General features: G+C 36.6%; 1 protein-coding gene across 1 annotated transcript in view; it reads right to left on the bottom strand.

The window, feature by feature from the left end:
- Positions 1 to 23810, bottom strand: part of LOC150096198 (proto-oncogene tyrosine-protein kinase ROS-like) — a 481253-nt gene that overhangs the window by 268814 nt on the left and 188629 nt on the right. Inside the window, exons 14-15 of the mRNA XM_090409003.1 lie at positions 12909 to 13062; positions 5499 to 5665 (exon numbers count right to left, since the gene is read on the bottom strand). Of these exons, the coding sequence (XP_090265129.1) occupies positions 5499 to 5665; positions 12909 to 13062 (321 nt within the window). The remainder of the gene's footprint in view (positions 1 to 5498; positions 5666 to 12908; positions 13063 to 23810) is intronic.

Below are 23810 nucleotides of genomic sequence, written 5' to 3'. Positions count from 1 at the left end.
TTCCCCTCTTTCCACACCTTCGGGACTAAACCAGACCTGAGACTCAGATTAAACAACATGGTCAAGGGCACTGATAATTCTTTAGCCGCTTCACGAAAGACCCGTGCCAGTATACCATCCAATCCCACAGATGTATTCACATTAAGGTTCTGTAATAGACTAGTCACCTCCACTTCATTCATCACTATTCCCGTATAAACTAATGGTTCCTTCATTTTTTCAATGTCACCACCTGGATGATATGCTTTTGCAAAGTGCGGGCTCAGTAACTCCACTATATCGACTGATTCAGTGACCTCCTTACCATTGTCATTCCTTAAAAATCATTTTGCTGTGTACAGTTTTTTTCTTGCTTTCAGCATATTGAAAGAACTGTTTGGGATTCTCTTTTGCTTGCAAAACTAGTTTCCTTTCATAATCCGCTTTTGCTTTTTTTACCACACTCGTTACTTTTCTGGCCTGCACTTTGTACCGTTCGTGTGCCTGCAGGTCACCCCCTTTCTTTAAATTCCCTCCACAGTTGTTTCTTTTTTTGCAGCTCAAGCTTAATGGTGTTATTCATCCATTTAACCCCTACTTGTTTTACTATTCGGACCCTAGATATACAATCAGCCATAACCTCCTGTAAATGCTCCTTGACCACTTCCCATGCTCTATCGACGTCCAGCCCTTGCAGTTGTACATGCCATGGCACTGATCCAAGCAATCTCCTAAGCTTGTCATACTTGCCAGCATGGTAATTCCACATATACTCTGTCTTAATCGAAAATTCCACACCTTTAGCCACCTCCCAGGTCAAGACCTTATGATCACTCTCAAGAATAGGTGGTAACATGGTCATATTCATTACAGTCAAATTCTCAGATGCTATTACCAGGTCAAGCACTCTCACACCCCTAGTATTTTCAATTACATGCTGTCTCAGATAGCTATCCCTTAATAATTGAATAAAATCCTTTTCCTTCCTCACATGTGTCCTCTCCTCCTTCCAATCAATGTTACCATAGTTGAAATCCCCCATAATAATTACCCTCCTTCCACTCATTTCATCAATTTCCCTATGCATACTATCTCCACCATCTATTCCATCACCTGGTCTATAGCAGCACCCAACTGTATATTTTATTCTGTCAGTCTCAATCTCACACCAAATAGCCTCAAATGAGCTCCTTTCACTATCCTGCGATACAACTTCAATTCTCCTTGGCTGCAGTTCATCAGCTATCATCAATAATACCCCTCCCCCCCCATTTTATTCTCTCTGTCCCTCCTAAACACACTATAACCTACACATTCTATCCCACCAACTATATTATCTTCCGTCAGCCATGTTTCACTAATGCCAATAACCTGTGGCAAGGAAGAGCCAATCAAGGCCAAAAATTCTTCCTTCTTGTTCCTAATACTCCTGGCATTAGTATACATGAGATCTCTTAGTCCCACCCCTATATTGATGCGTTATTCTAAATGACCCATTCCCATTTTTTGTCCTTAATGCTGGCTCGGGTACATTATATACATTCTTACACTCATCTGTCTCACTGATGTCTGCATATCCATTCCCCCCCTCCCTTCTTGGTAGTTCTAGTTTCCCTGGTTTTGCACATCCATTTTCACTTCATTCAGCAACACTCTTTCCAGTCTCTGCACACCAAGTCCATTCAAATGCAGGCCATCCATCTTGTATAAGTCCTTTTGCCCTTCAAACTCATTCCACACGTCCACGAATTCCACACCACACCGTCTGCATAACCTACGCATAATGTCATTTGCGATTATGGCCCTCCTTCTAAACTCCTCTCTGTCATACCGTGGCAACAGACTAACCATTCTAACTCTGTCACTCTTTTCTTTCGCTACCTTTAACAATACTTTCAAGTCCTCTCTCATAAAAAATTTATCACCTTTCAATTCATTCGTACCCGTACCTTTGGATGAAGGATGAAGTACCTTTATGAACTGCTATTTAATAACTCAACTATATCCTCTGCAGTGGTTATCCATTTAACATTTTCATCAACCAATATCATTCTTCCATAATAATTTTTTCTTCTGCTGTATATATATATCAAAAGATCTCCAAAGGATTTCTTTTTTCCTTTGGGTATCAAAAGCTAACTGCCCATACTGCACTTTTGCTACCATTTCCAATCACCTTCCTGACTGTTCTTTGTACTCCTCATGGAAGCGATTATTACTACTTATCTTATGCTGCTTCCATGATGCCTTCTTTTTATGTATTGCATGCTTAATCTCTTCATTCACCCATTACACAACTAACTTATTTAACCTTCTGACCCTTGGAATATATTTAAGCATTCCTTCTGCTAGAAAGTTCTTGAACAGCACCCCAGTAGCAATGTTCTCCCTTATTCTATGCTACAGCTGCAAGCTGTCCACTGAAATTTTCATAATCACCAGCCCTGTAGTTCCATGTATATCTTTTCCTTACAGAAGTCCTCATATAGCTAACAATCACCCAAGTAATCTACTTCATGATCATTTGCACAAAACAGAAGGAAATTTGGCACCTTATCTATAATGATATCTGATGAGATGATCAAATCCAAGACTCTCAATTTTCACGTGCCCTCTGTTACTGCTAAGTTGTCTAAAAAAAGTTAAGAAATTAATTTTCTTTACTTCTGGATTCTATCTCTTCATCCCAATCCATATTACATAATTAAATTTTCCCACAATGTAATCCTTTTCCTACTTTCTTGGCTATGATTCATTCACATTTTCTGGAACTGAAAACTACACAGACACTGGAATGCATAAATAACTGACTAGTTGAAATTAATTTCTTCCAAGACGACATTTTGTTAGCTCAAGCTAGCATTAATACTACACACTCAGTGAAGACAAAAACCAAAATGATCTAGATAACAAGACAGTCATGTGCATGAAAGGCAACAGTGATGCTCTTCATGGTGATTCCTATTGTTTATGCTGATAGGTAGACAGGACAGTGCACCAAAATTTTATGTAAAATCATACCATCAGTTCTGTTATAGACAGCTGGATTCTGTAGAATTTGTGCCACTTCAAGGAACAGTCTCTTCAATTTAAACTGGGATTTGTGAAGTAGCTTGTCTTTCTTCCATCTTATGAAGTGGTCTTTCTCTAAGGCATGCTGAGATAGACCATTTTTTGGTTGTAAATTCCAGATGTATTTTTTACATTCTTTTTTCTGAAATATTTGGAGGGTGGGTGTAGGATTTGGGTTTGTTGTTCTTTTTAAAGAGTTTGGAGAGTTTTTTTTTTTTTGCTATATCTATTTTGTTAGAATAAAGTGTGTTCCACACTGGCAAAGTAATACCATAGACAACACCTGGGTAGGAGAGAGAGAGGGTCCAGCAATCCTTGATTTGTCTTAGGAAGGCAGATATTTTGTTTAGTGGTGTTCTCATTCTGTGTCATTTAAAGAAGGTGCTCAGTTTATCTGTTGTGTCTTTGATGTAGGGTAAAGATATAGTGTAGTATAGATATAGTGTATGGTTTGGAGGGAGGGGGGGTGTTATTTTTAAGGAGTTTGGAATGGCTTTTGTTGCTGTATCCATTTTATTAGAATGATGTGAATAGAGCCTGTTTTACAGATACAGTGGTGGTCCTGAGGATGAAACTCGCTCTGTCCTGGAGGCTAAAGTTTTGAAAATTCTAAGTTTCTGAGCAGGACATTGATGTGAAGTAGAATATAGGTATCTGTGTGTGTGTGTGTGTGTGTGTGTGTGTGTGTGTGTGTGTGTGTGTGTGTGTGTGTGTGTGTGTGTGTGTGTGTGTGTGTGTGTGTGACAGGGGGCTTATAGTAAACTGAGCACATAAGAGACCCAACTGCATGCCTTTGTAATTAAAGCATCCAAGAAGGCAAGAGCCCTTCTTTTTCTTCTTCCACAGCGAAACTAATTTGAAGATGAATATTATTGAGGAAGTGGAAAAACTTTTATAGAGAGTGTGGGCCATGTGGCATAGATATCTATATACCTCAACCAAACTTTGGACTTGGGGACTGAATTAAGCACATCAAACAATTCCATGTATGCCTTAGTAATGGGTTCATCCCTCTACACACAACGGCTCCCCATTTTCCCCAGTGGGGGAGTCCATTGTTACACCTTCAATTTGTTTTATGAGCTGGTTGTTTCAGCTAAAATACCCTGATTTAAGACAGTGCATAAAGAATTTGCAAATGTCAGGAAGATAAATTCTTGACAGAATAATTAGTGCATAATCTACTGGAACATCTGTAAAAAGGGACAACACATTGAAGTTCATGAAGCAATCATTCTTCTCTAATTGGAGAATTTGTATAGTGGGTTTAAAGTGTGTAGAGTTTTTTTTTTTTTTTTTTTTGTAATGTAAGACAATGTCTTGCTAATGTGTTTGTTGAGTTTGGATACCAAGTGTTTAGCCATTTTATGGGTGAGACAATTTATGACATCCACAATGGGGAGCAATGGGACTCCAGGTTTATGGACCTTAGGTAGCCCACATAGTCTTGGTGTATGCAAATAAAAGATTTTTAGTTTGGACACAGTTTCAGATAGCCAACTTGTAATGTTAACTAGCAGACTTAAAAGTTTTTGTTTTTTTAATTATAGTAAACATTGTTTTTAAAAAACATTGTTTACTATATATATATATATTAAACTGTCAGCAACAGTCATAAAAAAAGCTAACTAAGAATGTGTAATATTTTACTGAAACTAAGATCATTATATGGTATAACTGGAAATAAAGAGAAAAAGATGAGAAAAGAATCAAAAATAATCACTACAGTAGAAATAAAACATATGAGAAGAGCAGTAGGGTATACAAGACTAAATAAAAAGAGAAAGGAAGACATACTGAAAGAATTAAACTTAAAACCAAAATGGAAACACTAAAAACATGTATAACCAAATGGAAAAGCATGTAGAACAAATTACATATGACCAAATAGCCAGGAAGATGATAAACTACAACTACAAACCAAAAGGTCAAAGAAACAGACACAGACTAGTGAAATACCAAGCTGAGATTTGTGAAAGGAAGAAGATGACAATAATATCTATATGAGTTAAACTAAATATTCATAAATGTATATAAGTGGAGTCAATAATTTTTATTCCCAAAATTTTTATGGTGGAATTCATTGGCAATCAATGTACCCATTCAGCCATCTTTCTGTATCAGTTCTTGAAAAAGTAACCTAATATATCATTCATCATCTTCATTGACAATAATATGCATTTAATCATGACATAAAAAGCTAAATGTAGATATCAATGAATACTGAATGAAAACATTGTTATATGATATAAATGTAGCTGAGTAACCACAATCAAAGCACTACACTCCTAAATTTTAACCTCCTGTGCATATAAACCAAATAAATTTCTATGCACTAATTTTAGGAATAAAATTTTCTCAGCTTTATATGGTGATATATGGTATATTCTTTTCTGTGCAGAGAGAAATTATTTTTTTCAAAATAATGTATAAATATGTTTACATACCTGGATACTGATGGAGAGCAGGATCTACTATTGTCATTGTCTTCAAGCCAGTCAAACCTAAACCTCTCATATAAGCTACATTTTGTCCTTCTAAATCACTAATAAGTATTCCTTTGTGTTCATGCAACCAGAACAGTCGGTCGCTATAGTACCATAAGGGTCCTCTGCTATTGAAAAAAAAAAAAAAAAAAAAAAAAAATAGAATTCCAACATTAAGTTATACAATAATTGAAACAATTTTCAGTGAATACCAATACCTCTCCCTTTCTCTATCAATTATGACACCTGAGAGAAGCATAAAGGTGCAAGTTATAGCCTTGAGGGTTAAGACCTCAAGGAGTCTTAGAAAGGAAAAATTGACATCAAATTTTTTAAATTACCTTATGGCATATGATTAGCTAATAAACAAAAACAACCAGTAACATGTAAGTTGGAGAATAGATATAAGCTAACAACTCAATCAACAAATAAGAATAAATAAATATCATTAATTAACCATTATAAATATCATTAATTAACCATTATAATTTAATATAATTAGTAAAAGAAGAAAGGACTTTAGTATGTGGATGTATGAAATAAAGCTGCTTTTGAATGAGGGCAATAGGGGCAGTAGTATGAAACAGGGTAGATTGCCGATGATAAGAGGAGAGTGCAGCCAGTAAGAAAATGACAACTGGACAGTGAGATTATGAATCTAAGTAACCACAACTGGTGTGAGGTAAATTATTGTTATTATTATTAATATCTGAACTCCATGGAGTCAGAGATTCATCGTGGGAGGTATACACTATTGCACACAGTGCTCATCCAGCCATGTCTTAAACTGATTCGATTTGTCTACATTCGCAATACACTCGGGCAATGCATTCTACTCATTATACAGATGCAAATAATGTTTTCCTCACTCCTCTGCTCACATCCTTCTTATACAGTTTCCAGCAATGGCCTCTTGTTCTACTCCTCCCATTTTATGAAAAATCTCTTCCATGTCAACCTGATAACAACCCCTGACTAGCTTAATATGTCTCAATCTTTTCCCCATTCTTCCTCCTATTCACGAGGCTTTGCAATTTACATTCTCTCAATCTGTCCTCATAGTCCACATTCCAGAGACCACAAATCACCTTTGGGAATCTTTTCTCGACTCTTTCTAACATATCCTCATCTAATGAAAACCCAGCGAACAAATCTGCCCACAATAATCCATATATGGCCTGATCAAGACCTTATATAATGGCATCGTAACCTCTTTATTTCAGCATGTCAGGGTCCTCCACATCATTGTCATTATTCAATGTGATGTCTTCACAACTTGTGAAATGTAGTCCCTGAATTTCAGGTCCTTGTCCACCACCACACTGAGATCTCTCATCTCCTCTACCTCCTATAAAATTTCCCCACCAAGTGTATGCTTTGCATCACATGGTTGCTTACCAAATCTCTAAACCTTACACTTTTCAACATTGAAATGATAGTTCCACTTACCTGCCCATTCAAGCAATCTATTCAAGTCCTCCAGTAAGGATAAAACATCTGCTTGACTCTGCATTGCTCTCCTCAATTTTGCATCATCTACAAACAACTGCATATCACTAATTAAACCAATCCCAATATCATTAGCATACCAAAAGAACAAGAATGGATCCAAAACTGACCCCTGCGGTACGCCACTGGTGACCTTCTTTTGAGATACTTCATCCCTCCCCCCTCCAATATACAACTTTCTGATATCTATCTGACCAGTCACCGGCCAACTCAGAAGTCTGTCATTTATCCCATCTGTTTCAATTTATTTAACAGCTGGTCATGTGGCAGTCTATCAAAAGCTTTTGCAAAATCCAAGTACAACACTGTAAATGCATCTCCCCTGTCTACGGTATTTATCACCTTGTTATAGTAAATAAGTAAGTTGGTAAAGCATGACTCCCTTTTATCAACCCATTTCTATATCCTACTTCTCACAATCTCTCTAGTACCTTCACCACAACTCCAAATCAGATTGGCCTATAAGCCGCATCCTTATCATCATCTTTATGCAGTGAAACAATTTTACCTTCTTTACACTCTCTTAGAACCTGTGCTGTTGCAAAACTCTTATTAAACAGGCATACTAATGCTAGTAAACAATAAATTACACAGAAATTAACTTTAATGAACAGTACAGAAATTTTGCACTGAAAATAACAGTGCATCATCAGTGGGTAGAAACAAGCAAATCAAAGGAACAAGAATACAAGATACATAACAGCAGTTGGTGGTTTACCAATTAAAAACCGTTGCTGCATGCTAGAAATTAATATTAATAAATATTCTTAAAAATATTATTAAAACTATTTTTGATGGTTACATAAGAATCTTCCAAATTTTTAGGAGAGAGAGAGAGACAATCAATCTGATTCAGATTTGGCCAATGTGAAAGGGCTTCAATATATAGTGGTAAATGTTATTGTAGTAAACTGTATTTATCTATCAATTTTAGACATTTAGTAGATTGAGGATACTATTATTATTATTATTATTATTATTATTATTATTATTATATCACATCTCCAGGGAGTCCAAAGACTCATCAAGGGAGGGCATCAACTCTACAACTCTTCATCTCACTCTACTCCACCAACCTTCATCATCTAACACCAAAACCAGCTACTGCCGACCACCACCACTAGTGCTTTCACAGACAATCACAAACATCCATGCTCATGGCGGGATTTGAACCAGCAGCCTTTTGGCTGGAGAGCAGATACACTAACCACTCGGCCAACCAGATACGTGCCAGTAAATGTAGAAGGAAATTATTCCGAAATGTTTTGGCAGATAAGAGTGCTAAATAAAAGAATGCAATAATAAGGGTGATCTATGGAAACATTGATTGGAAGCAGTAAATAACATGCATTTTTTTACGTTGCCATTTTAAACAAATAAAAATGTTTTAAGGACAAAATGTTGTGAAGATAATTTATCGAAAAAGTTTAACTTTTTTTTTTTTTTTTTTTTATTTAATTTGATTTCCACCATGAAATGTTGTAAACCTATGGTACATAGTAATATCAGAAGGTTAACAATTTTTCTATTTTTATTAATTTTATATTTTTTATATATAATTTATTTTTTGTTTATCTTTTACATAATCTGGAACCCATGCTCTAGAGACCAAATATGGAACTGCTTCAAACCGCTTCTACTCTTCCATAAGGACAGTAGGCTTAGATAGGCAATGAAACTTATCTCCTACCTAAGGATAATCCCAAACATATATGTCTGTGGGGATTCCAACCAGCAGCATGTAAGTTGGAGAACAGATATTGCTAAACTACTCAATCAACCAGACACAAAGAAAACCAGACATAAATTATTGAATGTTCATTTTGTATGACTATATCATCTGTGTGAATAAAATATATAAGATACCATATATAAAAAATATGGGTATAAATATGACATCTGATTTTGGCAATGGAATAAATTCTGCCCAGAAATAGCAATGTGCTATAGATTTTGTAACCACTCATGTGTTGGACTGATATAAAAAAATAAGCCGACAGACTTGATGAACTGAAATTAAATAAATATATTGCAAAGTCTTTATCATTATTATTACTACACGACACCTCCAGGGAGTCCAAAGACTCATCAAGGGATGGCATCTACTCTACAGCTCTATCTCCACCACTCAAATCCACCAACTACAATGAACCGCAACAACCACCATCATCATCTACACCAACCCCATCTACCACACACCACCACTAGTATTTTCACAGACAAGCACAAACATCCATGCCAATGACAAGATTCGAACCCGCAGCCATTCGAACCTGCAGCCTTTCGCTGGAGAGCAGATACATTAACCACTTGGCCAACCAGGCCGGCAATTATTATTATTTATTACATCATATAAACATGTAGTTCCAAGACTCATCATGGGAGTCCATCCCCCACACTAATTTATTATGGATGACTACTCCATATTAGTTTATGTTGCAACTGCATTTTGTCTATTACTATGTGTGTTTTCTGGTGCAGGTTTGCTTATTCTGAGAAAGAAAAAATACCCAAATTTCCAGGAGAAAAACAAAACAAAACAAAGAAACAAAAAAAAACTTTACCTTCATTTGAGACTGTATAACTACCCTTCACTTTAAAAATTTTATAAATATTCCTTATACTTCATAGAAAGAATTATAACTCAAGTCTTTTCAACATCATTCAGGCTTGGAGTTTTAGTAGATAGGAAGTTGAGATGTATGGTGATTCTAATACAGTGGAGTGCCAAAGAAAGTGTTAAAAATTATATCAGAATTATGGAATACTGATTATGAACACAAATTGAGAATTTATGGACTGCAGACATAGAAACAAGAGAAAGAGGGAGTGATGTGATTGAGACTTACAAGTTCACAAGGGTCTTACAAAGATATCAGCAAATGGAATTTTTCATTTTATCGAGGGTGGGGAAACGACATGAGGGCATCCTTGGAAGTTGAGAATGAATGTATCGAGAAAGGGGTAACTAGATTTTTCTCTCATAGTGTGGCATGATTGGAATGGATATGCAAATACTGTGAATGAATTCATTCATGTGTGACAGCTAATGCAATTATCATACGATTGGCTGAGGGAATGTGGACTGCAGAGTTTGGTAGATAAAAGGAAGGAAGGAAGGACGATATGATTAAGACTTTTAAACTGCTAAGAGGTAGTTACAGGGTTGACACTGCAGAATTCTTTCGCTTGGTGGAACAGTGGGAAGGAGCAATGACAATGGCCATCCCTCGAAGTTACAAAAGGAAGCTGTGAAGAAGAGCATGAGGAGTGGATGGAGGATGCACTCTTGAACTCTTGCATGGAGGATGGTTGAACCATGGATTTGAAGGCAGATGGTCTAAGATTTTTTGTCCTTTTATAAGTTTGTCCAATGGAATACTCGTCCGGTTCAGACAGTTCGTCCAATCTCAACTCGTCCAGTCGGTCATTTCATCCGATCTCAATATGTCCCATCGATGTCAACTGACTAACCTACTACTGTGCTAACTGACTAACCAATGTGTCAACTAACTAACCCAGGGGTCAGGAACCTTTTTGAACTAAAGAGCCATTCCACCAAAAAAATTAATCAAAACAAAATTTTGGGAGCCGCAACTTTAATTCAATTTTTCCTGGTGACTAAAATTACAGTTAGTTCAAACTTAGGTAAATTTGTTTTTAATTCAGTACTTCCAGATATAAAATACTACTTTTATGCTTGCATATAAATTTTTCATATGTTCAATAAATAAAACAACATTAAGTTTGATTAAGTTTTTAATCACAAAACATGTTTAAGTAAGTATAATATTGCAAAAAAGTCAGAATTTGTATTGCAAAAAGAATTAGTCCGAACAAAAATAATACAATATTATTTTAATAGATATTTGATTGTTTTAATTTAAAATTCACTAATGAGACTTTTGATTTTGCATCTTCTCAGCCAATTTACTTAAATCTGGATTGTATGTAGTGCACTTTAATAGTAATTCGGCTTTCAAACTTTCATCAGTCAATTTGTTCATATACTTATTTTTAATGTAATTCATTGAAGAGAAAAATTGTTCACAATTGTACATTGAACCGAAAAGAGTCGAAACCTCAAAAGCAACTCGCCTGGCATTTGAATAATTAGTTGGGAAAGAATTCCAATATTTAAATATAATTTCCTGTTGTGTTTCTTCCATAGTTTCCTCATTTTCTTCAATTTGTGCCACCATTTACTGAAGTTTTTGTACTCGGATGCTTTCATTCTGAATTTCCAGAAACAGTTCTGCAATTGAAATGTAACATAGTTGTCAGTTGTTCGTGTCATAAAATTTCATGCGTAACACATGTCACATGCATAGTATCTAGCGCCACGAACAGGCCGTATCAAAAAACAATATTTAGTTGTTTGTATTAATTACGCATCTTTTAATTCAATATAAAAGAGCCGCACTTTGTTCAGCCAAGAGTCGCATGCGGCTCCGGAGCCACAGGTTGCCGACCCCTGAACTAACCTAACCTAACATGTCAGGGTGGATCATGCATATTGTCTTGCACCCTTCTCTTTTGTGTCAACTGACTATTATTAATGATCACAAGTTACTTATAACTCCTTGGACTAATATGAAGATTTGGACAAATAGGATTGGATGAATAAGATTGGATGAAATGTTCTACTGGACGAGAAAAGTAATAGATGAAATGTAAGGATTGGACGAGATTTGCATTGGACGAAATGCCCTTATTTGATTGAACATTTCATCCAATCTTATTTGTCCAATTCTTCATATTAGTCCAAGGAGTTATAAGTAACTTGTGATCATTAATAATAATCAGCTGACATAAAAGAGAAGGGTGCAAGACAACATGCATGGCCCACCCTCACGTGTTAGGTTAGGTTAATTAGTTGACACATTGGTTAGTCAGTTGACATCGATGGGACAAGTTGAGATTGGACGAAATCTCCGACCGGATGAGTGTTCCATTGGACAAACTTATAAAAGGACAAAAAAATCTTGGACCATCTGCCTTCAAATATTTTTATCTATTCCAATTTATTATTATTTCATTTAAGTGAACATTAAACAGAGTTGCAGATAGGGGGACATCCTTGTCTAACTCCTTGGTTTATTTATTTCTCTTCAGAGTTCAACTATATCTGTATTTCATTATCTTCACACGCTGTATGTGTGTTTATATATAATAGCTCTTAGAATGCTAGTCGTCTTGTATTTGCCTTTTTCATAATATGTTAAATAAATGTTTCTTTTTATCAAATGCTTTTTCCAAAATCAATATCTATTATTAGTTTTAGACAAAAAAAAAAGGTAGATTTATACAAGAACATCCTTTTTTAAAACCATTCTGTGCCTTCAAAAGAAAGTTTTCATATTATTAAATAATGTTTAATAATAACAAAAAACAACCAATTTTTTTTTGGTAATAGATCTATCCCATATCTCCAACCAGAGACTAAGTTAAATGAATAATATAAAATGTTTAATTGATACTGAAATTTATTGAAATATACTGGAGATATGGGGTGGCTCTACTACTTAATAAGCTTTGATATTTTTTGTTATCATTTGATATCAAGAGCAACATGATATCAAACACCTTGTTTCAGAAAATCCTTATATGTATATGCTTTCCAAATATTTTGTAAGCTTTTTATTTAATATTTTGTTATATATTTTGTAACAGAAATTCAGAATGCTCATGCTTCCATAATTTTTTGGGTCTTTGTTATTACCTTGCAGAAAAATGCGCAAGTCAGAAACATAAGTGTCTTAATTATTATTTCTAGCAATAAAATACTAATGATCAACTTAATTTACTATTCCTAATAATTCTATATTAATTATGTAATACTGAAAATAGATATATACATACACATCTTCTTCAGGTAGTGGTCCTACAACTTCATAGTCACTTCCATGTGTATCTGCATTATTAGCTAAAGGAGCTCTGTATAACGATGATCCTTCATGTCTTCTTACCATCCAATAAACTTGCTGTCTTTTGAAATCAAGTGCCAAACCCATTACTAAAAATAAATAAATAAATAAATAAATCTTTAACAGAGAATTCATGGACAAATTACTGATTATAAATCTAGATATCAAGATATTTCTCTACCAAGAAAGATGTATGTCATCAATAAAGAACTGCTCTATATAGTTAAAAGATGTATTGTAGGAAGTCCAACTCAACATATCTGTCATATTGCTCTTTATATAATTGACTATCCTCACTGAAAACAATCTCTGGCAATGCTTTCCTTTCATTAATATATTTCAAGTAAACAATCATCATCATCATCAAATTCCTGCCATGTACCCTCAAGGGGTGTACAGGATATGACAGTACTACATGAAAAATTTACATCATTACTAACTTCCTATCTACAATTTTCCTCCAAATCAGTCTGTTACTTGTCAAGACTCCAACATTATCAGATCTTATATTTCTATCGTCTAAGGCAGTGCTTCCCAAACTTCTGGATGTCAGGGCCCCCTTTGCAAAAATTAATATCTCACGCCCCCCCCCTCGAAAAAAATCGTAATAGAGAGATATATTATTATAATATTTATTGTATTTATATTCAATACAAAACACACACAGTGAATATTGCAAAAATCAAATGCATATATTGCATTTTTTGCCTCTTACCGTTTGGTCTGAAGACGATGCGGGCTGTTCTGGTAAAATATAAAATACTGTCCTTTTTTTTTTTTTTTTAAGTCTGTTTCTGCTTCTTCTGATTGTTTGTGGGAATTTTTTTAATATTTTTTTATCAGCCACTTATCCATCTCAGGGTTAAATTTTTAACGTAGAATAGATCAAATAATATCATCACATACTGGCACACCACAGACTGATAACATGAAATTAGTGAATATTACCTGAATAAGGGAATCCCCAGACCAGGAACAATTTTCTCTTTTGTGACTTTTCTCCCTTTACGGTAATTAAGCCTAACGCGAAACAAACAGCAAAGGCAGGTTATTAAAACGTGCATATGATTGGTGCGGTATTAACAAAAGATCGTGCAACCGAAAGATAAAAGCATAGCTGACAATTAAGTTGAAATGCTAACTCTCTTCAACCGAATTCGATATGTCAAACTGCCATAACATTTGTTATATATATATACATATATATATATTACTTAGTTTTAACACGTTCGGTTGAATTTTATTGCTGCCTTGGGAAATCGAACTCGCACACATCTAATTAATAACAATAGTTTTTAGTTAGATACTGTGTTTGCCGGTGCAACATATGGTTTTGTTTCAGTCTATACAGCATAGTTTCTGTATGAGGGGACATGTGATTCATTAATTAGCGTGTTTTTATCCCAGTTGTCTCTAATTGCACTATTTGTTGAGAAGTATATTACACAGACTCCTTATACCTTATTCACTGGCATAATAAAAATACTTGTTTTTATTGCCTCTTCAGTATAGTGGCTGTTAGGGATGGCGTGTTGTTTACCACTTCAAGAGAGTTACTATCTCCAACATGAACTTGTTTAAGCTTTTTTTCATGTGTGAAGTATATGCGAAACTTTTATTGGTAACAGAAAACTAGCTCGGATGACAGATAATATAAAACGAGTTTTGATTATATAAAGTCAATATCAACAGTCCCTGATTACGAATGATGAAAGGGACAGGAAGATTTGGAGCTTCCCTGGAGATCATTCGAAGTAAATACAATTAACCACTGCTTTGAAATGAAATGTATGAATAAGCAATACTTACTAAAAGCAATAATTACTAATATTCATTAAGTGCCGAAATACGCAGGAAGCAAAGTTTGTGAACCAACACCAATGTGTGAATTTTTCCATTAAAATAAAAAATTACAAAAAAGAAATAATAAAAGTTAAATACGTTTCTTTTAAAATAAAATTATCTACTTAGTCTTAAAACATTTTAAATTTGTTTTCATTATTTCATGGCCCCCCCTCAACAAAACCTATGGCCCCCAAGGGGGCCACGGCCCGCAGTTTGGGAAGCGCTGGTCTAAGGCACTTTGTACCATATCAATCCACCTATATCTTGGTCTTCCTCTGGGTCGTTTTCCTGAAAACCTGGCAGAGAAAACTTGTTTTGCTAACCTTTCCTCTCCCATTCTATTTAAGTGACCATACCACCTGAGATTAGCTCTGCTAACACATTCCTGGATGCTGACAATGTCAAGTTCTTTCCTAATATCCTCATTTTTAATATGATATTGCCATTGATGCCATCTGTTCATGCCTCTAATCTTTCTCAGGACTCTCATATCTGCGGTCTCTAGTCTTTGGTAAAGTGTTTTACTTCTGACCCAGTTCTCAGATCCATAAGTTAAAATTGGTTTGAACACTGTCTTGTATACAGCTAATTTAGTGTTCTGACTAATTTCTCTCTTATTCCATATGAATTTATTCAATTGACTTCCCACCATACCAGCTTTGCTGATTCTGTTGTCTATTTCTATATTTAATTTACCATCTTCAGTAAAAATCGTGCCTAAGTAACTGAAATGTTTTACTTGTTCCACAGGTTCTCCATTCACAACACAGTTGACATTTTCAATGATTCTGCCTATTTTCATTGTCTTTGTCTTTTTATTGCTGACCTTCATACCATATCTATTACAACAGCTATTCAATTTAGTCAGAGAATCTTGCAGACTTGTAGCGGATTTATTTAGAAGTATAACATCATCCGCATAAAGCAAAGAGCTGACATTAACATCTCCAATTTTGATATCAGGTTTCATACCACTTTCCTTCATAATGTGATCCATATAGATAATGAATAACAGAGGGGATAATGTACATCCTTGTCTCACACCAGATTTAACATTAAACCATCTTCCTGTACTTCCTTCAATTCTAACTGCTGACTTACAACTCAAATAAAGACTAAGTATTGCTTGATATAATGCCCCATTGCCACCATATAACTGCAGCGTATTGAATAGCTTCTCTCTTGGCACCATGTCATATGCCTTTTCCAGATCGACAAAACTTAAATACAGATCTTTGTTATATTCCCATGCTTTCTCGACTATTTGTCGTAAAGTGAAGATCTGAACCTGACAGCCTCTATTTGGCTTGAATCCAGCTTGTTCTTCACCAAGCTTTTCTTCCACAATTCTTCTCAACCGTTTCTCAAGTATACTTGTATAGATCTTGCCAGGAACACTCAGTAGGGAAATACCTCTGTAATTCTCACATTCAGTTTTATTTCCTTTTTTTATATATGGGTACTATTAGAGCTCTACTCCAATCATCGGGAATTCGTCCCTCAGTCCAGGCTTTCTGAACTATGCAGTGAAGCCACTGTAAGATTCTTATACCACCATACTTCAGCATTTCTGGTCGAATATCATCTACTCCTGCTGCCTTTCCACATTTCAAGCCTTTGATGGCTTTTTCTACTTCAAGTATGGATATGTATTCCTGACTGCATGCCTGGTCAGTGTTTTTTATCACTGTGCTGTCATCACTGCTTGTTTCATTTAGCAGTTTTTCAAAGTAATTACTCCATACTTCAAGGATATCTTTTTCTCCTGTTTTCATGTCACTTTTATCATCTCTAACTCCTTTTACAGCACTCTTTCCTCCATTCCTAAGCTTCTTCAACAACCTCCAGAATATTTTGCCACCTTCTTGATATTTATTTTCTATATTCTTGCCAAAGTCCTCCCATGACTTTTGTTTAGCTAGTTTTACACACTGTTTAGCTTTCTTACATTTGTCTCTGTATGCTGTAAGAGTAAAAGCTGACTTATTTGCCAGGAACTTTTGATATGCTTTCTTGTTTTCCTTCACTGCTTCTTTAGCTTCCTGTGTCCACCAGGGAGTTCTGATTTTTTTATCCTTGCACACAACCTCACCACATGCCTCTCTGGCAGAATCAATCAATGTTTTCTTCAGAGTTTGCCACTGAATCTCCAAGGTTTGATTCCTGTTCTCAAACTCTTTCATTTTCTTTTCAATAATCTTTCTGTATTTTAGTCTACAGTTCACATCTGAGAGCTGCTCAACTTTTATTCGCTTTAAAACTTTCTTACATGTTATTCTTTTCAATATGAAATTCAATTTTATTCTGCTCAAGACTAAATAGTGATCACTTCCAATTTCAAATCCTCTGTACACTCTGGTGTCCTGCACCAGGGAGAAAACATCACTATCAACAATAACATAGTCAACGAGACTTTTCTTATTTCTAGCCTCTTCTCTCCATGTGAATTTGTGCACATTTTTATGTTGGAACATGGTGTTAGTAATAACCAGTCCATGTCCTGAGCAGAAATCCAACAGATATTTGCCATTATTATTAGCTTTGCTCTTTTCTCCAACTTTTCCCAAAATATTTTTATGTCTCACAATCATTTCCTACTCTGCTATTTAGATCCTCAACAAGGACCAACTTTTCCTTTTTCATTGTGTCAGTTGCTTTTTCTAAAGCCTCAAAAAATTCCTCCACTTCTACCTTAGTAGAACCTTCTGTGGGACCATAGGCACAAATAAGTCTCATTGTCCTGTTCCCCATTCTCATATTTGCCCACATTACTCTACTTGAGACTGACTGCCATTGAAGAAGATTAGCCTCGTATTTTGTGTTGAATACTATGGCTACTCCTTCTTTTCCTTGATTGTCATTGCCTGAATATAACATTTTGTAATTATTGCTCAGAAAGATCTCACCAGTTTTGGTCTTTTTTGTTTCAGTCACCCCTATTATGTCGATCTGATACTTATCTAATTCCTCAGCTAGCTCCATTTCTTTGCCATTCAGGCTTCTTACGTTGATAGTACCAATCTTTAACTCTGGTGATGTTGAGTTTGGGTTTGTTTTCAGATTTGTTCCAGTAGCTGACTTTTCGCTGTTTGACCTGATTACCTGGCGAAAACAATGGGGGCCTTGTTTAACCGGGCGACGCCCCAGCCGGCATGAAATTTTGTCATGTTGTACAATAATTTTTTATTTTGGTTTAACCAATAAGAATACAATTTGGTCGGCTAAATCCCAAATTGCCAGCCCATCCTCATTCGTTCAGTATCAAAGTAGATACCCAACAGGGTGCACCACGAGAAGGTGAGGATTGGACATTAAGTCAGAAGCAATGGTCGGTTCTCCGCATTCCTTTAAAGGCTATGTGGAGGTCTCCTCTCAGTTATACAGCTTTGACCCTTAAGCACCCCTCAAGTAAACAATCTTATACAAAATTCTTTCTTTACTGCACAACTTCCTCTCATTCTGCTCCATTCCTTCATGGAACGAATAATCTCGTTTGTATTACTTTGGTGAAACATCTAGCCAAGTTAAATGTATTTATATGAAGTTTGCGACTTTACAAGTTAATTTGTCACCAGCATGCAATTGTAAATCAGAAAGTTATTGCTCATAGATATAATGTTAAAAACAGGGGGACTGCATTCTTGACAATGAAATTTGACATCTCAAAAACAAATAAAGCTTTTGCAGGAATAGTAGCTTAGGTAATAACAGGTATACTCAATAATTGTGTTTGACCACTTATCTGTATAGTTAAATTTCTCCATTTGAGGAATAATGCTGTCAATTTCTTTAGTACATAACATATAGAATGCATGGTTAGGTTAAGTTTTTATCCAACACATACGTAAGAGGCCACAAGTCCTATAGCAAATAAATACCCTGTGTGGGCTGGGTCAAGAGCAAAGTGATCTGCTGATATTCTTCTTAAAGAGTTGGAGGTTGTAATCCTTGGCAAACTTCATTGAGGATATTCCACAGAACTGGGGTGAATAGAATAATAGATGACTGGGAGTAACAGGTTTAGTAAGTCTGCAGTTCAACTGTAAAAAGATGTTGGGCAGCTGTTGCTCATGATCCTGTAGGTTTAGCAGAAATGGGGACATAATGAATACTAATTGTTTATCAGTGACTATGGAAATATCTGTAAAAGAGGCACAATGCAAAAACTGATTGTCCATGAGACAGCAGCTGAAGACAGCCTGTGAGAGATGGACTATTAACAAACCAAACCACTCTCTTCTGGACTGCATCATGAATTTCAAGAGAGATCTTAGATACACCATTCCCAAATATGAGAGCAATATTCCAAGGATGAGTGGACTTGAGATTTGTACACAGTAAGCACCCGAGCAGGAGAGAAGTAACATCTTGAGCAGAAAAGTATGCCAAGTTTTCTGGAAGGTAAGGATGATAAAGTGATGTGATTATGCCAGGAAGGACTAGGAGTAAGAGCCATTCCAAGAAGAGAGAGAGAGATCTGAGAAAACAGTGTTTTGGAATCAATGAAGATGACTAGGTTGTTGTTGCCCCATTGCAGGATGTAGCAAAAATCAGTGCGTATACTAGAAATATAAATTAAATAAACTTTAATGTATACTTTCCGATAGAACTTCAGCCCAAAGGCCAAGAACTACCAATATAGCCCACCAGGGGGCACCATCAGGACTTTAGGAAAATGTTAGCTTCAGTCTCATTTGCTGTTATTAGTACTTGTGTGCATGTGTCTTTGTAGTAAGTTCCCAAGAAGATGGTAACGTGACGTTTGCCGAAATATCGGAAAGTATATATTAAAGTTTACTTAATTTATATTTCTATTATATGCTGTCAATTCCTTAAATATTAGTTATCATGTTTAACCAGCGTATAAGCCTCTCAACAAGAATAATGATCATCCACGGAGATCTCTTCGCACGCAAGGCCCGCCATTACGGCAAACTGAAGCTGAAGTTATCCAAGACAGCTTAACCGTCTGACAGAAAGCTCTCCGTATTTACAACCGGGCTAGCCAGGCATTACTTCAGGAGCAAATTACCGCTACACGCGGTTCCCTAGCTGACATAAACAGAGCTATTTTAACGCTAGAAAATGAGCTTTCACTTACACTTAATCATGAGCTTTGGTCAGTCCTACATGACGTCTCGTGTACAGCAGCTAAAAAAGAATTTGAACGAATATGGAGCCGACATATCAACAAGTTTGATAAATTAATAAAGAACTCAGCGTCCAAACCTAAACTACAAACCAACACTGTAGTTAACCTTTCTTCAGATTCCTTGAAGCCTGAAGCACCCAATGCTCTGTCACGTGGTCACAACTTCGCCATTGCTCCTAAGAAATTACCGGCTGAGGAATTAATGATCCAAATTGAACGCGGGATTCGCCAACTTCCAAACCACAACGCCAACGATATTAGATTGGATGTAGCCTGTGTTCTCAATAAAGCAAAACCTCCAAAATCCAGCATATCCATTAGTGAATACAAGTCACTACAAGAATTGAAGAGAAACAAAGAAATAGTGATCACCAAAGCGGATAAGGGGAACGCCACTGTGGTACTCAATCTTAAAGACTACACAGGTAAGCTCAAGGCTTTATTATTAGATCGTTCCACTTACCTCCCCATTGATTACAATCCCACCAACTCACAAATTAGAAAACTCCATAGGCTCCTTACGAAGGTCACTTCTTGGCCTGTGGAGATTACCAACAGACTAAAACCCTATAATTTTAGACCACCCCGCATATATGGGCTCCCAAAAATACACAAAGAAAATGTGCCATTACGTCCCATAGTGGATGGCATTGATTCCCCCACTTACAAACTAGCCAAGCATTTAGCCAAAGCGCTCTCACACTATATGGCAATACTCCATCACACATAAAAAACTCAGCCCACTTCAAAGCCAGTATAGAAAACCTTACACTCCAATATAATGACATAATGGTCAGTTTTGATGTCTCCTCCCTATTCACGAATGTCCCCCTCAAAGAAACCTTAGAGCTAATCCAAGCTAAATTTCCTCCCGATATCTCAGCCCTATTTCAGTTTACAATGAACTCAGGCTATTTCGTTTGGCAGGAAAAATTCTACAAACAGATAGAGGGGACAGCCATGAGTTCACCACTTTCTCCACCCTTGGCCAACTTTTTCATGGAGACGTTTGAAGAGAAAGCCTTAAACTCAGCCCCACAAAAACCTACCATATGGCTTCGCTACGTTGATGATGTTTTCGCTATTTGGCCACATGGCCCGGATTCACTCCTCTCCTTCCTAACACACTTAAACAACCAACACCCTAGAATCAAGTTCACCCTGGAAAAAGAGGAAAACAATAACCTCCCCTTCCTAGACACACTAGTCACCCGCCAACCTGATGGAACCTTGGTATTCTCAGTTTATAGAAAACCCACCCATACAGGCAGATACATTCACCAACAATCTCATCACCCCCTCTCACAACAATATGGAGTTATTAAGACATTATTCAACAGGGCAAAAATAATCTGTTCTAATGATCAAGCCCTAACCACTGAACTAAATCACATCCATGACACTTTCTCAGCCAATGGCTACCCCCTCCAAAAAATACTTAACCCAGTTATCCACAGCCCACCACCCCCTCCCCTTCACAAAAAAGATTACTCTAAACCCATCACCATTCCCTACATCTGAGGCACCTTGGAAAAAATCAATAAAATCTTAAAAAAACATGACTTGACCACTTGTTACAGACCACATAGAAAACTGGCATCCCTTATCCACTCCACTAAAGACCAACCACTTCCCCTAGACCTACCTGGTGTATACCAGGTCCCTTGCAGCTGTAAATTGTCCTACTTTGGCCAAACAGGCAGGACAGCAAATATCAGAATCTCAGAACACAAGGATTACATCCGATTTCACCAGTACAGCCACTCTGGGCTAGCAGACCACGCTTGGATACTCACCACAGAATAAGATGGAAGAAAGCCACAGTAATACACCGCAGCAAGTTCAAGTATGAAAGACTATTCATGGAATCAGCCTCGGCCCTTAGGAACATGCCAAACCTCAACAAATTTGGATGCATGAGACTGCCCCAAATTTGGGAAACTTTTATCAGAAGAACTTCAGCCCAAAGGCCAAGAACTACCAATATAGCCCGCCAGGGGGCACCATCAGGACTTTAGGAAAACGTTAGCTTCCTAGCTTCAGTCTCATTTGCTGTTATTAGTACTTGTGTGTATGTGTCTTTGTAGTAAGTTCCCAAGAAGATGGCAACGTGACGTTTGCCGAAATATCGGAAAGTATACATTAAAGTTTATTTAATTTATATTTCTAGTATACGCTGTCAATTCCTTAAATATTAGTTATCATGTTTAACCAGCGTATAAGCCTCTCAACAAGAATAATCACTCTTTGTAGTATTACTTTGCTTTAGCATATTTGCAGTGCAGCGAGTTAAATTTTTATTATTATTATTATTAAAACAAGACCTCATGGAGTCAAAGACTCATCTAGGAGGTCCTTTTATCTCACACACATCTCATCATACCGGGGTCTTAAACACATTCAAACTCCTTGCAGACACCACACTCTCAGGCAAGGCATTCCAATCATTCACAACTCTGCACGAAAAAAACCTGCCTCTCACTCCCCTACTCACACCCTCTTTATACAGTTTCCAGGGATGACCTCTGGTTCTCCCCTGATCTCCCACTATTCTCTGTAGAACTTCTCCACCATTGATCCTATAACAACCCCTTACCAACTTGTAGGTCTCTATCATATCTCCCCTCTTCCTTCTCTCCACTAGACTCTGCAAATTACATCTTTTCAATCTTTCCTCATACTCGACATTCCAGAGGTCAGAAACTACCTTAGTCAGTCGCCTTTGCACCCTTTCCAACATCTCTTCATCCTTCTGAAAACCAGGTGACCAAATCTGGGCACAATAGTCCATGTGTGGCCTAATCAAAGCCTTATACAATGGAACAAGAATCTCCCTACTTCTACACGTCAGTGTCTTCCTCATCACTCCCAGAAGTCTTTGTGTTGTCTTCACAATTTTGGCGGTGTCCCCTAAATTTTAGATCCTTATCCACTATCACTCCCAGATCTCTTATTTCCTCTACTTCCAAGAATATATTCTCACCAAGCATAAATTCTGCATCCCATCTTTGTTTTCCAAATTGTAAAACCTTACATTTTGCAACATTGAACTCGCATCCCCATTTGCTTGCCCAATCACTCAATTTATTCAAGTCTTCTTGCAAGGCCACAACATCTTCACTACTCTTTATGGTTCATCCCAACTTTGCATCATCTGCAAACAACTGAATATCTCCATCCAAATCTTCGCCAATATCATTAATATACAAGTTAAATAGATAATGGCCCTAAAACAGATCCCTGAGGCACTCCACTAGTGACTTTCCTTTTCCTGGATATTGCACCCCCATACACAACTTGTTGATACCTATCAGATAGCCAGTCTCCAATCCAATGCACTAATCTAATATCCAACCCCATCTGCTCTAGTTTGACTGTCAACTTATCATGAGGTACTCTATCAAAAGCTTTTGCAAAATCCAAGTATATTACTGTGTATCCTTCTCCTCTGTCCAAGGAAGCAGTCACTTTATTGTAATAAGTAAGTAGATTACTAAAACACGACCTCCCTTTAGCAAATCCATGCTGTCCATCAAAGATTATACCATTGTTGTCAACCCAACTCTGGATCCTAGTTCTCACAAGCTTCTCCAACAACTTAACCACAACACCTGACACACAGATAGGCCTATAGTTTAATGCTTGAGTACGATCACCTCCTTTATGAAGTGGCACAATCTTGCCCTCCTTCCACTCTTTAGGGACTTGACCAAGTGCAAGACTCGTATTAAAAAAATATGTCAAGGCAGGTGTCAACACTCTGGCACATTCCTTCAGAATACGCGGTGATATATTATCAAGTCCCACAGCCTTATTTACATCTAGTTTACTCAATTCCCC

This window comes from Typopeltis vanoorti, chromosome 19, assembly GCF_054136105.1.
Source record: "Typopeltis vanoorti isolate ZY-2024b chromosome 19, IOZ_Tvanoo_1.0, whole genome shotgun sequence".
Taxonomy (NCBI): domain Eukaryota; kingdom Metazoa; phylum Arthropoda; class Arachnida; order Uropygi; family Thelyphonidae; genus Typopeltis; species Typopeltis vanoorti.
The sequence above is the reverse complement of the archived record's forward strand: the minus strand, read 5'-3'. Positions and strand labels throughout refer to the sequence as shown.